This window comes from Actinia tenebrosa, unplaced genomic scaffold, assembly GCF_029948245.1.
Source record: "Actinia tenebrosa isolate PJP-AT-01 unplaced genomic scaffold, QUT_ActTen_1.0 PGA_scaffold15__27_contigs__length_11533743, whole genome shotgun sequence".
Taxonomy (NCBI): Eukaryota; Metazoa; Cnidaria; class Anthozoa; order Actiniaria; family Actiniidae; genus Actinia; species Actinia tenebrosa.
In genome coordinates, this window is record NW_028292575.1 from 3,700,663 (window position 1) to 3,716,003 (window position 15,341).

The window sequence follows — 15,341 nt, forward strand, 5'->3', positions numbered from 1 at the left end:
TCCAGGGTTTCCTTTTGCGCCTGTAATTCCGCGACTCTTTCCTGAAGGGCTTCTAATTCCCTTTGGGCTGCCTCCCTTTCCTCTTCGGTACGAGTCTGGTCCGCAATTATTTCCTGCTGCCGCTCTATTTGCCCCTCCAGGTCTTCGATGGCCTGATCTCTTTGCCGAAGTTGCTCTTCCATGGTGTTGATTTCGGCAACCAACTGCCGCCGCTCCTCCAAAGAGCCGGTTATGGTGATATGCAAGTTTTTGGCTTCCTCCTTGCTCATATCCAGGTCTTGCAGGGCAAGATGGAAGGCCTTTTGGGCTTGGTCCCTATCGCGCAGGGCATTGTCTCTTTGTTCTCTCATTTCTATCATTCGCTGATTTTTGTCGTCAAGTTCTCTCTTTTGAGCATCAAGAAGCAGTTGGTTTTGTCTCATGTAATCTGCTTCCCTTTCCTCCAACGTTTCTTGTAGTTCCTTGGCGCGTTTTTCTAACGCAACCTTTTCATTCAGGGTTGCCAACCTTTCTAACGCACTTCGGGTAGCTATTTGAAAGCCTTTTAATCTCGCCACGTCACCCCTAACGTTACCATTTTCGTCGAAAAGGAGCTGTGGTTTTGTCCAGCGGTTTTTGTCAGGAAATCTCAGGTCTTGGACGCTTATGAGGACTTTGTTTCCGCGTTCTGTGAGCCTTACGTCATCAGCCTCAAAGCGGGAATAGCGGTGCATTAGCTCTTGAGTTGCCCACTCTACGGTTTCTTGTTCGGGTTCCTCATTTATGTTTTGAAGTTGCAAGTACTCAGGGACGGGGCTGCCGCGGTTTCTTGATTGCCACATGCGATTTAAGGCTGCCTTGAAGCTTCTCCACCTATCGCCATACCTGCTTATCAAGGCCATGTCGTAAACGTGAGGCGTGGTATTCGCGCCCTTAGTCCACGCGTCGTATTCTTCATCGTTAATGTCAACTTGGCCTTCTTCGGTAAGGGGGTCGAAATCCGTTCCTTCTACTTCCATTATATATGATAAGCTCAAAGTTAAACCCCAACATATTACCTAAGCAGGTTGGCGGACTGAAAGCAGAACGCACCTTTCACCGGGTTACATTCACGCCTTCTAGCGCTAAGCCAGGGGAAACCCTGTACGTAGGCGTACCCCGCCTAACGGATAACCTAGTCTTAGTTCCTGGCACCCTGGCGCTAAGGTTTGACCTAGCAATACAACCAAGCACTGCGGACGCGCGTCACGTTGTCAACGACCTTGGCCGCAACATTGTCTCAAAGATGAGAATCAAGTTCGCAGGGGAATCCTTGCTGGACTTGAACAGGTATGATTTGTACACCACTTACAAAGACTTATGGTTGACTGCATTTGACCGCGCGCAAAGGATAGAGCAGGGAATCGCCAGTGATGCTATACGCAAGGTAAGAAGCGCAACCTCTGGCGCCTCAGGAGAAGACGAAATAAAGACAGCTTATGGCACTAAATATGTCGTTCCATTAGATTTCGAAGTTATCACGAACCACGGCGCATACTACCCAAGGCAGCTAAGCGAACTACAGTTCGAAGTAACCCTAGCAGACACTACGAACATCCTACAGGGAAAGGACGTAAGTTCCTCAGCCGTCCACCCATACTCCGTTACTAACTTAGAGCTGCAGTATGAAACGGTATACAGCGAAGACTTAGCACGTAGCGCCGGTATGGAATACAGCTCCGGGAAGGCTTTCCTTTACGATCACGTCGTGATGTACAAGACCTTTAGCTTCATAAATAACGCCGAAGAGGTCATCAACCAAAGCATTAACCTACCCAGACGCAGCCTTACAGGGATAATGTTGCTGTTCGCAAAGACATACACGGCAGGATTGCGCGACTCTGAGGCATTCTTTAATCCTAACATCACTAACGTAGGCGTTAGCATTAACGGAGTGCCTAATAAGGTTTACTCACAAGGGATAAAGCCCGCGGATATGTACCGGGAAGTCGCACGTAAGTTTGGCGACCAAATTAGCCCCGAGGAATTCTTTAAGGATAAGTATGCGCTGTGGATCGACATGCGCACGACGAACGACGAAGACCTACATGGACAGGGATTGCGGCTGGTAAATACCCAGGACGGTATTACGTTGAAGATCAAGCGCACCAAACATGCCAGCGACACTACTAAGATCAACGCATATATCTTCGTAGTCTCAGACGCGCAACTGAGTGTAGAAATGAATCAGCTAAAGAGCGTTGCATATTGATGACTCATCCTTTTGATTAAAAAAAAAATCGTTGGTATATAATGCTTCGCGTATTTGAAAACAACAACACCAAACTGCAATGCATAGTGCAAGGCGATAAACTTTATTTCAAAGCGAAGGAGGTGGCTTTGGCGTTGGGCTATGTTAACTCTAGGGACGCAGCTAGAGCACACGTCTCAGAGGAAAACAAGGTAACTTTGGGGTCTATAAAGGGTGTCAATCTGACTGACACCCTTAATGCGCAACCACATTCCGTTTACATCACTGAAATGGGCCTTTATGAGTTAATATTCGGATCTGAAAAGTCCGTAGCTAAGGAGTTCAGAAAATGGGTGTTAGGTGACGTTCTACCTACGCTAAGGAAGACAGGTAAATACGATATGGAGAAGCGATTCAATGGTTCAAATCCAATGACATTCAAGATAGAAACGGAGACAGACATACACGATAGAACCGTACACAGGGTGCGTAGGTTCTACCCGCACGTAATCATAGTTCCAGGTCTTGGAGAACTGCAGGACACCGCAAGTAAGCGCATTAAAAGCTGGCGGAAAGGCTACCAGGCAGGTCAACCTGATCTGCTGATCCTTAACAATCACAACAAATACAATGGATTATGCATAGAATTGAAGACACCCAAAGGCACCGGCGTATTGTCCGAGAAACAAAAGGTAATCTTGGAACGATTTGAAGAAAATGGATATTTAACCATCGTAAGCAATGATTATGATCTACTTTGCAGGGAAATAGATGAATATGTTGCTGGCATTCGCATTCCTTGTCCTTGGTGCATTAAGGCATTCAAAGGTCAAGACACTTTAAGCACGCACCTTAAAATATTTCATAGGTATAATGATTCTTAAACAAACATACTGGCGAGATCTGCTGCAAGGCGTTTCATACCGAATAAAAAACTACGTCGCATTCGAAGACATCGACCGTTTGAGGTTGGTCTTAGAACGCGACGGTCAGGAATACAGCCTTTGGGCGCCTGACTGTGTGAGATACATACTGCAGGGTGAAGAATATACACACCTACGCAGTCATGGTAAGGTAAACGGCCGATGGAAGTTTGACATCGAACGTCGAACGGAGAATAATCCATTGTGCGACTAATCCTCTTCATGGGCGGATAAGTAGTCATCTGCTGTGTCTGCCCTCTTTTTTTCTCCTATGTAATTTGCAATGTAAATCAAAGCTCCGCCTGTGAATGCAGCTATGTAAGGTAGCATATATCTTATTCATTTTCTTCCTCTGCGGTAATGCAGCTACCACAAACATAACCCATGGTCATGGTAACCACCACTCCAATGCAAAATACGATATCTTACTATTTTTGCAAGGGCTTTCAAAATAGGGGTTTCAAATGTTGACGTTTAAGTTAACTTTTTGTTAAGACAGTATGAAATATGTCCTTCATCTTCTCTGGCGCATTTACAGCTATAACATTCATCTGTCCAATACTTTCTGTTAGTCCAGGGAACTCCTTCAGAGCGTTCAAAGAAAGGAAATAACCGTAAGAGATGTTTATAATTATCTATACAACCTTTAAGGTATTCTTCTTCATGAATGCAATCATTTAAAGGTCCGAGACATATCTTACAATCTACGTCCTGGAGACTATATTCCTTTGAAAGGCGCATATAGGATATCTCATGCCTTCTTTTATGCGTTTGGAGTCGTTGTATGCTACTGAATACTTTCTCACAGAAACTACATTGACGGCTATTAATACATACACCTCTCTTTAAATGCTCATGCAATCCTGTAGGAAATACCCCACCACAATTATCGCAGGTAATACAAATGCGCTTCTTTACATGTTGCTGCATCTTTTGCTGTGCACTGAATTCCTTAAGGCAATCCTTACAGATCCTAGGAACGGTTTCCTTCTTACATACAGCATTATTTACGTGGTATTCTAACCTCTGCCTACTGCTAAATGTCTTCTTACAATCTTTGCAACTCATATATTTAACAATTATCTTAACCTTTTTGTCAACATTTCATACCCCCATTTTGAAGACCCATGCAAATTTAGTAATCCTAGGGTATGTTTTCAGTCTTCTTCACTGGAACTTTCATAGAATCAGCTTGGGGTCCGTGTGACAATAGTGACCCTCAAAGTCATCGCACGCATACACCTTGTTACAACTAAGGCAACGATACTTACCGGGTGACATTGCTTCTTTCACAGGCTTGGAGGGGGCTTTATCGATAGGTTCTTCTGGAACGACAATAATGCAGTCAGCAGGTGCTTCACACGTAATACAGTCCATATATCTATGGGGGATATCGAATGAAGTCCTTAATGGACTCCTTAGCCCAGCCCGCCATTGTCAAAAGCGCGCCAAACCGTTCTGCGCGCTTCAGACCGCACATTTCATCGTACAATTCCTGCACGCGCTCTTTTAACCGGTCTATCTCTTCCCTTTGCATTTCTATGGTGTCTCTTTTATCTTTTGCGTCGGCGGCAATCCTTCTTACTGCTTCCACTGGGTCCATCTATATATAAATGGGGTTCATTAGATATAATTGAACCCGAATCACATGCCTTGTAACGCTCTGATAGTAGGACCCACCGGCTGCGGAAAGACCCAGTTCATCGTGGAGCAGCTATTAGGGCCCTTTAGATACCGCTTTGACTACATAGTGCTGCTTTGTCCCACCTACGTGAATAACCGCACCTGGGAAGGCATAGGAGTGAAAGATGACGACTTCTTCGTAGATATCTTAGATCCTAACGAGTTATCCAGCCATTTGAAGTTCTGGCACAAGCAATTCCCTAAAGATACACAGACGCTCCTCATATTGGATGACATTGCCTGTGGGGACGACGTAAAAAGGCGCACCTCCGAATTAGTGAAGCTCGCCTTTAGCGGCAGACATGACAACATTAGCGTTTGGTTGCTTTCCCAGCAGCTTACCAGCGTCTCTAAGCCCTTTAGGGAAAACATAGGCTCTCTCGTAGTATTTTATACTCCGAGCAAGTCTGACCTGGAAACCATTTTAAGCGACTACGGCGGTGAGATAAGCAAGGAACAGCTGCACGAATACATGCGGCATTTAAAAACGCACCAACATTCCAAAATGATCTTCTCTTTGAGGTTTCCGTATGACGTTAATGTATATGGAGATTGAGCAGCTCTTAGATGAAGTCCCCGCGCAGTTAGACGAAAGTAACCTTAAGGAACAACTTAACATCCTCGTGTCTTCTGGGAAGTGTAAAGAAATGATAGGTAAGGAACTTACCCATGAGCAGGTTAATAAGCTGTCGGAAGAGGAAGTCAAAAAGTTCCATAAAAGGTACGAGGCTGCCCTTGCAAGTAAGACCACAGACGCCGTCGCAGACTCCGCTATCCGACTTGCAACTAAATTGCTTGGACTTGCACTGCCTATAGACGACGTGGAGCAACTGCGGAAGGACATAAGCGAGGACTATGTCATCGCCCAAGAACTTAAGATAACCTGCGGCTGGTTGTCTTTGAAGTGCGGTAAGTTAATGGCAGTCGCCTCTGCGGCACTTCACGTAGCTCAGCACGTCGACTTGAAGGAGGTACTAGGTTCCTTCGGAACATCTTGGAAGGACTTCAAGAAGAACAGAGACGTTGAAAAGGTCTTCCAGGCAGCACTTACTGAGGTACCTGATCAAGTCGCCTCAAGTACCTAGTCAAGTCGTTGTCAAGTCACCTCAAGTACTTAGTCAAGTCGTCCTTAAGTCATTCTCAAGTACTTAGTCAAGTCGTTGTCAAGTCACCTCAAGTACTTAGTCAAGTCGTCCTTAAGTCATTCTCAAGTACTTAGTCAAGTCGTTGTCAAGTCATTGCCAAGTCATTGTCAAGTCGTCATCAAGTTACTTGTCAAGTCCTTCAAGTCCCTTAATATAAGATGAGTGACACCGAAGAACAACCAGAAAAGGCTCCCGTAGAAGATACCAAGATTACCAAGGCTAAATCTCCGGGCAGAGTCGCTGCCGGAAAGAAGCTCGCGGAGATGAATAAAAAGAACAAAGCAAAGAAGGAGGAAAAGGTGGAGGAAAGAGAAGAGGAATCCTTTATCAATCCTGGGTACGTCATTGGCGCGTTAGGAGTCGCTATAGCAGCAGGCAGCCTCTACTTACAATGGCGGGCTACGAAGCCAAAAGTAAAGTGGGAGGCCGCAACATATCACGCACCTGTGGAGGTTAGAAAAAGTAAGATCCCTGAAATGGAGTAGATTTATCACCACGTACCGTGGCGACCTAGATTTTCCTTCTCGCTTTGTAATATAATGTCGACCGCGTTGTTGAAAACTGTTGAAGAGGCAGCTATCATTACTTCCATCGTTGCGGGTATTGGTTGGGTAGGTAAGAAAGTGCTCAAAGAAGACTTTACTGAAGACCCAAGCAAGAGCTTCGCTAACTTTGCTAAGATGACCGCTGCCGTAGGCGGGGCTATCATGCTAAAGGATTACCTACGAAAGGAAAAGTACCTGCCTACGACGTAATATATAATGGCTGGCTTAGTCGCAGGTGGAGTCATTGCAGCTTTAGCATTCACTGGAGCTAATTATGGCGGTCAATATTTGGATAGATTAGTCAGAGGCGACAAAAGCGGTGCCGCCGAAAGGAAGAGACACGACTTAGCGCTGGAGAAATATCAGCGGGACGTGGCAGCTTGGAATGAAAAAAGACAAGCTTACAGGGATTGGTTGGATAAGAACTACCAAGACAAAATGCAGGCAGACAAGAACTTCGAAAACACAGACTACGCCTTCAAACTTTATGCGCAAGCACACCCCGACTTTAGAATGAAAAAGCCTCAGTTCAAGAATTACTACCAGCCTTCTAAGAAACAAAAAGACAATGAATTGGTCTTTGTAGGAGTCGCAGGGCTGGCGGGAGGCGTGGCCTTGGCGTATCTAATATAATGATCGTCTTTTTGGAAAGCGACAAGAATAACTTTACTACTTATCTGAATCCTCCCATCCGCGCGGAAAGGGTTCGGCTGGTTAGTTGCTCTTTGTACAATTCTTGGTATAATTTAATTAATGGCTTTGTCGTCGTGACTTCCACCAAACCAAAAATACCAGATTCCCATTACACCCCCATAACACTGGCTAAGGAGCTAGCAAAGCATGGATACACTCTTACCACAGGATTGCCCCATGAAATGACATTCAAGAAAAATAATGGGAGCGCCAATCTAAAGGACAGTTCATTGGTAGAACTCCTGGGCCTTACTAGTACCACGATAAATAGCGGTAGTACATATGATGTGAAATGGAAAGTCGCATCCTCTTATGAAGTCTATTGCGACTTGGTCCATAGTTACAACAATGGAGAAAAGTCTTCTCTTATGTCCAAGTTTCTGCCCCAAGGTAATCCATTTGACCCAGTAGAATACACTCCCATTTCTTTGAGCTATGACTTGTCTAATTTGGTAGAAAGCATAAACATTACCATTAAAGTGGACGGAAAGACGGTGGATTTTAACGGACGTAAGATCAATCTTGTTTTGGAATTCATATAATGGGCCGCGTAGAGGACAAACTTAAAAGGATTTACTATGGGCCGGAAGGCTATTGGAGAGGAGCGTCAGCTATCAAGAAACTCGCGACCGCGGCCAGGGTATCAGACGAAACGGCTAAGAACTGGTTGAAAAAACAAACCCTCTGGCAGGTTTATCTTCCCGTGCCTAAGTACATTCCCAGGCCCAGCTTCACCGTAAATACCCCCAATGAAGTTCATCAGGCGGATTTGCTTTTCTTACCACATGACAAGGTGAGAAGAAAGACCTATAGGTACGCTTTGACCGTAGTTGATATCGCAAGCAGATACAAGGACGCCGAACCCATAATCAGCAAGGATTCTGGGGAAGTCGCAGAAGCCCTAGGTAGGATTTATAAGCGCGTCTTGAAATGGCCTAAGCTGCTGCAAGTGGATGCGGGAACGGAGTTCATGGGCGTGGTTACTAAGACCCTGAAAGACCACGACACTAAAATTAGGAGAGCCAAAGCAGAGTACCACAGGGGTCAGAGCATCGTCGAAAGATTTAATAAAACCTTGGCTGAGCGTCTCTTTGGGTACCAGTATTGGAAAGAGCTGGAAGATCCATCCAAACGCAACAGGGAATGGACTCAGAGGCTCCCCCAGGTCGTCGCGGCTTTGAACAACGAGGCGGCCAGGGCTACGGGAATGAAACCCAAGGATGCCATAAAAAAGAAACACGTGGAACACAAGTCCTTCGTCAGAAGTTCGAGGGCGGTCTTCCCCCATGAAAAAAGATTAGGTAATGTCACGGTTCGATATCTCTATGAGCCGGGTGAATTAGAAGGAGGATCCAAAAGAGCTACGGATCCTAATTGGTCTTTGGAAACTTACCAGATCCGAAGTGCGATAGCTAAGAAGGGTCAGCCCATCTTGTATTATCTTCACGATGGCCCCACACGTGGGTTCGTCATGGAAGAACTGCTTATCGTGTGATGTCCGAATGCTATCGTATGGATACCATCATCACACATCCACCTCTTACCGTCAAATGCAGACAGTGACACCTTCTCCTGTGTAACGTTGTGTATTTGATGTCCGTAGCTGCGCAGGCTGTTCATTTTATGTCGCTGTTCCTTACGCGTACGCAGGACCTTTAAGTATGAATCGTGGGTTATGTCCTTCTTAACCACGTACTTTTTTACGCCTTTGGCTTTCTTTTCTACACCGTCCAGCTTTAGCACGCTGTACATCTTGGGTTTCAGGCCCACGTATTCCACGATGGGTTTTCCTTTCATCTCATCCTTCATTTTCCCGATTACTTTCTTGTTTTTAGGGGAGTAAAGGAAGTGGTCGCGTGGGTAATCACTGGTGTCGTATTCATCGATGTCGGGAACACAGTCTTCGTAAATGTCTTCCGTCTGCACCTCTAGTATCAAGGAATCGGTGTCGGTGTATAAGAGGCGGCACTTATCACCGTATTTCGGTTTTAGCTTGTCGTAGTAAAACTCATACATGAGCAGCTTTGATAGGTCTAACACTGTAAACCCCGTGTATACGGGTTTATTCAGGAATAGATTCGCTTTCTTCATGTGAATCACGTAGAAGTTTAACATTTCTACGTATCTAACGAATCCAGGCTGTGACACGTATGCTTCTGCTTCCTCTCTGGTGCTGGCTATCTTTATGCTTACGCGCTTGCGGATGTTCTCCATTGTCTTACCAAATACGCTATTGTTCATTAGTTTAAACAGGTTCTTTTCGAAGTCATTCTTTGCCTGCGTACGCTTTTGTGTGTTAAAGTCAATGTAGGAGCGCATCCATGGTTCCTGCGTGAACTTCAAAACGCGGTGAATCTTCTTCACGCGTAAGCCGTGGCGCACATAGAACTGCAGGTTGCGGTAATGCACCACGTACTTTCGCTTGTCCATCAGGTTCATCGTTAGCTTCCTGTAGGGTTTGTAGCCAGGACACATTTCCCTCTGCAGCGGACTCAGCTGCTTAAATGGTATTTCTATTGCTTCTGGTGCTAATGGGAACTCATTGTGTGCGTCGTGCAAGTGCTCTGGGTATTCCAGGTCCACCTCCAGCACGTAACCTTTGTCGTCTTCTTTACCTACATTTAGGTAAAACTCTATGAGCTTTATGTTGTCCCATTCGAAGTCGCGTACAGGTAAGTACTGTGACATTGCCCAACCGTAGAGGTTGTTTGCGTCTAAGTAGAAGATGTATGTGGTTGGCTTCTCCGGGTCGTACTCCACCGTGGGATTGTTCGCTTTTGCGTATCGTCTGCTGGGTCCGCAAACACCGCCGCGGATACCGTCTTCCATAAAGCGGTACATGTCGTATTCCGTTAGGAGATCCAGTTGCGCGTTTGTCTTCTTTAGAAGCGCACTCCAACTAAGCCCAGGAGCCGTGTAGAAGTTCGCTGGATCCAACCCGTAGTATTCCATTGCCATCTTTCGAAAGCTTTGGAAAACATCTGCGAGCAGCACTACGTCTGAACGTAGGTAGATGTCGTGGTATTCTCCCATATTCTCACAGGAGTACTTTTCCCACACATCTAACGCATGCTGGTACTCCTCGTCCTTTATACCAGACTCGTTTAGGGTGCTGTAGAATCTCTCTTTGGGTGGTAGGGGCTCTTCGAATCGCTCCCAGGAGTCCATGTATTCGTATGGGTAGACTCCTTTCCTTTCCGCGCCGTATTGACTGGAAATGGGGAACTCCGTGTTGTATTTAACCAAGTTTGCTAAGGAGTCCGCCATGAACTGCTGCGAGTCTAAGAACTTCAGCTTGCCTACGGTTACGGACATGTACCTTTCTTTGTTGTTGGGTATGCACTTTACTTCGGAGCCGTCCGTTCCTTGTAGTAGCAAATGGGAGTCGTAACCGCGGAGGTTGTGAAAGAACACCGGAATCTCCATGTCTGGATTTACTTTGAAGTTTATATTACATTTCCAATGAGCCGCACCTCTGTATTTACCCGTGATGTGGCAGTGATCTCTAACCTTATCCACATAGAAATCCTCAACAAATGCTTTGTGGCAGTGAATGCAATGCGTGGAGGGCTTTCCCGGCTTCTCACCCTTCTTAGCATACTTCCCGCATTTAAAATGAGCTTCTCCTAAATACTTTCCATCTTCATCCCACGCTTTCTTGGCTCGTCTTCCAAACTGGAGAAGCGTATGTTGACAAATGTGGCATTTCTTTGCCTTGGTAAAAGCCTCCTGGTTCTCTTTGGTAAATTCCATCTTCTTTGGACGTCTTAATTGTTCTCTTATCTCCCCCTCCTCTTCTCGCAATGCTTCTATGAACTTATTAGCTGCGTTCTTGCCTCGGTAAATCACGGGAGGGTTAGCCTTACCGTCTGATCTGACTACTATGTAACCAAAGGAGCAGATCTCGTGTAATCCCACCTTATTCGTAGCACCACTTTTCTGCTCTTCCTTAGTTATCAACGCTTCAAAGTCTGCATATATCACGTAAGGCACCTGCATCTGCTTTTGATGGTCTGAGTAGGATAGGTTCTTATCTGTAGGCATCTGGATCCGTTGCGCCACTTCTTCGACTCCGCGACATATTTCGTCGTGATCCTTTAGAGCTTTAACGCTGGTAAAGGATAATAAGCAGCAATCGCAGAAGTATTTCTTACCTTTGTGTTTGGTGTGTCTGTAAAATAGTCTGCTAACATGTTTAACCCACGAATAATGTCCGCCGTGGTAGAAGAGGTGTATTCGTTCTCCTTTACTCTTTGACAGCACTAGTGGTACTATCGTTTGGTCTCTGACTCCGTAAACGTTAATGGCTAGGTCATTTTCCTGCTCGAATATCGGTATGTCTGTCAGCTGCATTGGGAACTCCACACCGTCCCACTCTAAATCGTCTGTTGGGTACTTGCTTGTCCTACAGGGATCCTTATCTACTGGATACAGTGCGGATCGTATTGCCCACATAAAGCAGCGGTTGTCGTCATTCTTTACGTTCACTATGGCTTTCTTCCTTTCTACCCACACCGGCAGGGGTACGTAACTTCCTCCTCGTATCGGCATGTACCTTGCCATGCTAACCTCCATACCTTCTACCTCCTCCACTGTCCAACCTGATCCTTCTTTCGTGTAGTTAGACAGCGACTCCATTATTGCTTCTAAGGCTTCGCTGAGTGACCTATCCAGATTCGTGGACTCTAATATCACTAACGACTTCGATCGCAACATTGCTGTCGTCGTTGCCTCATCTTTTGATAAACTTACTTCTACCATTATGCTTGCTTTCAGGGCTCCTAATTCTTCTATACCTTTTCGAAGCGTTCTCTTGACCTTCCTTTCTGACTGACGCCAAAACTGTCTAACATCAATCTCACCGTTACCGGGTATTGACACCGTTTCGAAATTGCTTTGGGATTCCATCTATATAATAGGAAATATCTTATGCCTAATTCCAGACCCTTTTCAGATCGTCGTAGTCATACTCACAATCCTGACAATGCCAAAACAATTTAACCTTAGTCTCAAACTTTTTACCACATCCACAATCATAGCTGCTCATACATTTCATCTTCATCTTCAAATGCTTCTTCAAGTCCACTTCTTTCTTAAAAATTCTCTTGCAATCTTCGCACTCCATATATAGACTAACATATTTTACATAAACACGGGATGTGGGTAATCGCGGTATGAATCGAGGAATTCACTTTAGACGGGTAATCCTCCGGTGGTCGTTGCGCTGGAACCCCCATCCCCTATACTACTCTCACGGACATGGATCTATAGCATAGTGGTACTGCATGCTTGTTGCGAAGGAGTTCCACAAAAATAGTTGGAAATTTATAAAACAATGAAGCTGTGATCCGCTTGGTACAGTTTTTTAAAACCTTTTTTTCAAGCCATGTGCGACAGCTAAGCTATATTATCATTCCAAAGGAAATTTATTCAATTAATATCCATAAACGCTACGAGGAAAGTGAAAACAGGAAAGGGTGCTTTCGTTGTGTTGTTTCGAAGGGAAAGCCGTATTCATATGGTAATAATTTTGCCAGGTAGTTCAGTCTTTATTCGGTACCCATCACTTATCGTATCTTCAGTTCTGTCACGACCCGAGACAGGTCTTATAAGAAATTGTGAATAGAAACCAGAATATGTGTTGCAAGGCTTTTTTGTGTGAGGCCACGACTTTGTCCACAACTTTTTTGCATATTTCGGTTATATCGTGAGAAAGACTTCAGAACTCATGCAGTTGTGTTTCGAGACTTGTGTGTGGCTCACTGATGGATAAAGCATACATCATCGCTTTTGAATTGAAAATAAAAGCTTATAATTGTGAATACACGTCTCTGATATGTTTTTAGGAGTGAAGGATAACTCTCCCCAGAATTTTAGTGGGTTCACTGACCCCTAACATGCTAATATCTGAGTTGTCGCTTTGTTCCCAAAGCCTTGAGTCAATATCAAACTTGGTGAGTTTTTTCCTAGCACTGTACAAGCAGCGGTAAATTAATCCTTTTATTGCCTGGACTCTGCATCATATGCAAGATAGTTTGTACAATGAATTCCAATTCGATCTGTAAGTTGATTTGAATTTGATTGATTGGTCTAAAGACTGTTTCAGGGCCCGGGGTATCGATGCAATATCTGAAGCTAGAATTACTGAACCAAAACGAAAAGACTGTAAGTTGATTAGATATTTGGTTCAGTAATTCTAGCTTCAGATATTATATCGATACCCTGAAACAGTCTTTAGGCCAATCAATCAAATTAATTTGTTTTCAGGGTATCGATACAATATCTGAAGCTAGAATTACTGAACCAAAACGAAAAGATTATTGTAAACTTTACTATCTTCGGAAACCCAGGGCCGAAAAGCGACGGAACTTTACCCCTTGGCTTCCGAGGATGAAATTTTTACAGGCCGAAGAAGTATGCTATTCTTACCCTCCCCTCCCCTTTCCTTGGGTTTTCCACTTGACCGACTGCATGTGGTTGCCCGCGCAGACCTTCGGCAAGAAATTAAAATTCTGGTTTTTACCACTCAAAAAGGGTCAGGGCCGTAACCAGAACTTTTAAAGGGAGAGTGCACATCAAATAAAATCGGACCATTGATCGGTTTTAGTAGCCTTTTTTATTACCAACTGTCTTGTTTTTCACATAGTCATAGTGGTTTACAAAAACCCGTTTATTACACTTGTTACGCTTTACTCTCGTTCTTTTGACTTGAAAAAATATCTTTATCGTTTGATAGATTTTGCAAAAATAAATGATAGTTTTGTGCTCTTGATTTAATCAAAAAAAAAAAAAAAAAAAAAAAAAAAAAAAAAATCATGCAATATCAACAAATGGAGATAGATGAGTGGACCGTAAGCTTTTATGGGGGAGGGGGGGGGGGGGGGGGGGGGGAGGGGGGAGTGCACGTGCACCCTGTGTTCCCCCCTGGTTACGACCATGAGGATTTTCCCTGACTTTTATTATTAATCTACCGCTAGGCTTGAACAATGCAAGTTTGTCAGTATACATTCATATAATTTACATATGACATGAATTTTTCGTTGTTGTAAAAACCGGCTTTCATTACTCGGTGAGAACACAATATCTCAATTAGAAATGCATAAAATCATATAACTTCAATTCAGACGGCTTTATAAAATATTTCACCCTTAAATTGAATCGCATTTTCATCTTTACAGACAGTAAAAATGTAAATAAATTAAATACAGTTTAATTGAGAACTTCAAGACGGTCTGAGCGCTTTCACACTGATTGATAAACTTTGCTCACACAATGTGCTCAGGCTTGCTAGAAAACGTTATTTCAAGATATCCCGTTAAAAGGCTTTGTGTTTACATCTTCCTAAATGAGCATTAAAATCTTCAGCTTAAAGTTTACTCGTCAAAATAGAGATTGAAATTACTTAACAGAAGTATTTCCTCATACCCCCTCCCGGTTAACATTCAGGATCAGACCGGAAGTAGCATTAAGCGGCTGACATGACAAGGTCTATTTATAAACGGATGTTTGACGTCGTTGCGAAGAGAACGCCTTGGAGTTCGCAGCGATGGAGGTTGGCAGCGATGGTCGATACGTATACTTCCGCGTCATATTTGCTATTTTTCTACTTCATCGAACTCAAGGTAAGATATCAACTGTTTTCTATTGTTATTTCAATAGCTTTTTGTTCTTCGTAAACTACTTTAACACTTAACAATGCCGAAAAACCACAATTACTTTCAATATTGCCTTAGGTATAAATTCACGGTCAGTTCTCTACTCTTGATACAATCAAATCGATCCTCACAGTCCTGATATCTTTTCAAGCAGTCTTCCCGCTATCATTATATGCATCCTAGTGCATTTCTAATTCATTTTATTCGATAAAATTGCCAAGTTTAGTTAAATATGTATACGAACTGAAGCTCCAAAGTCGTATAAAGATATTTCCAACGTCACGAAGATTAGGAACAGTCAAAAAGGAATTTGAGACGGACTTAAATCACTGTGTCTCCCTAGTTCTTGAACTTCTTGATCTGGTATCAAGTTATAGGATTAAGTTACATTTACCACTGAAGAATTTCAGTTTTGTTTGGAAATATTATTGTTTTTCTAAAGAATATTGTAACGATAGTTCCAGTTGTAACTCAGCAATTTTAACTTG

At 43.9% G+C, this 15,341-nt stretch overlaps 1 protein-coding gene across 1 annotated transcript in view; it reads left to right on the plus strand.

The window, feature by feature from the left end:
* The first annotated feature begins 14,723 nt into the window (after positions 1–14,723).
* Positions 14,724–15,341, plus strand: part of LOC116292611 (receptor-type tyrosine-protein phosphatase S) — a 43,882-nt gene continuing 43,264 nt past the window's right edge. The window contains exon 1 of the mRNA XM_089030824.1: positions 14,724–14,820. Coding sequence (XP_088886950.1) covers positions 14,745–14,820 — 76 coding nt within the window. The 5' untranslated portion in view covers positions 14,724–14,744. The remainder of the gene's footprint in view (positions 14,821–15,341) is intronic.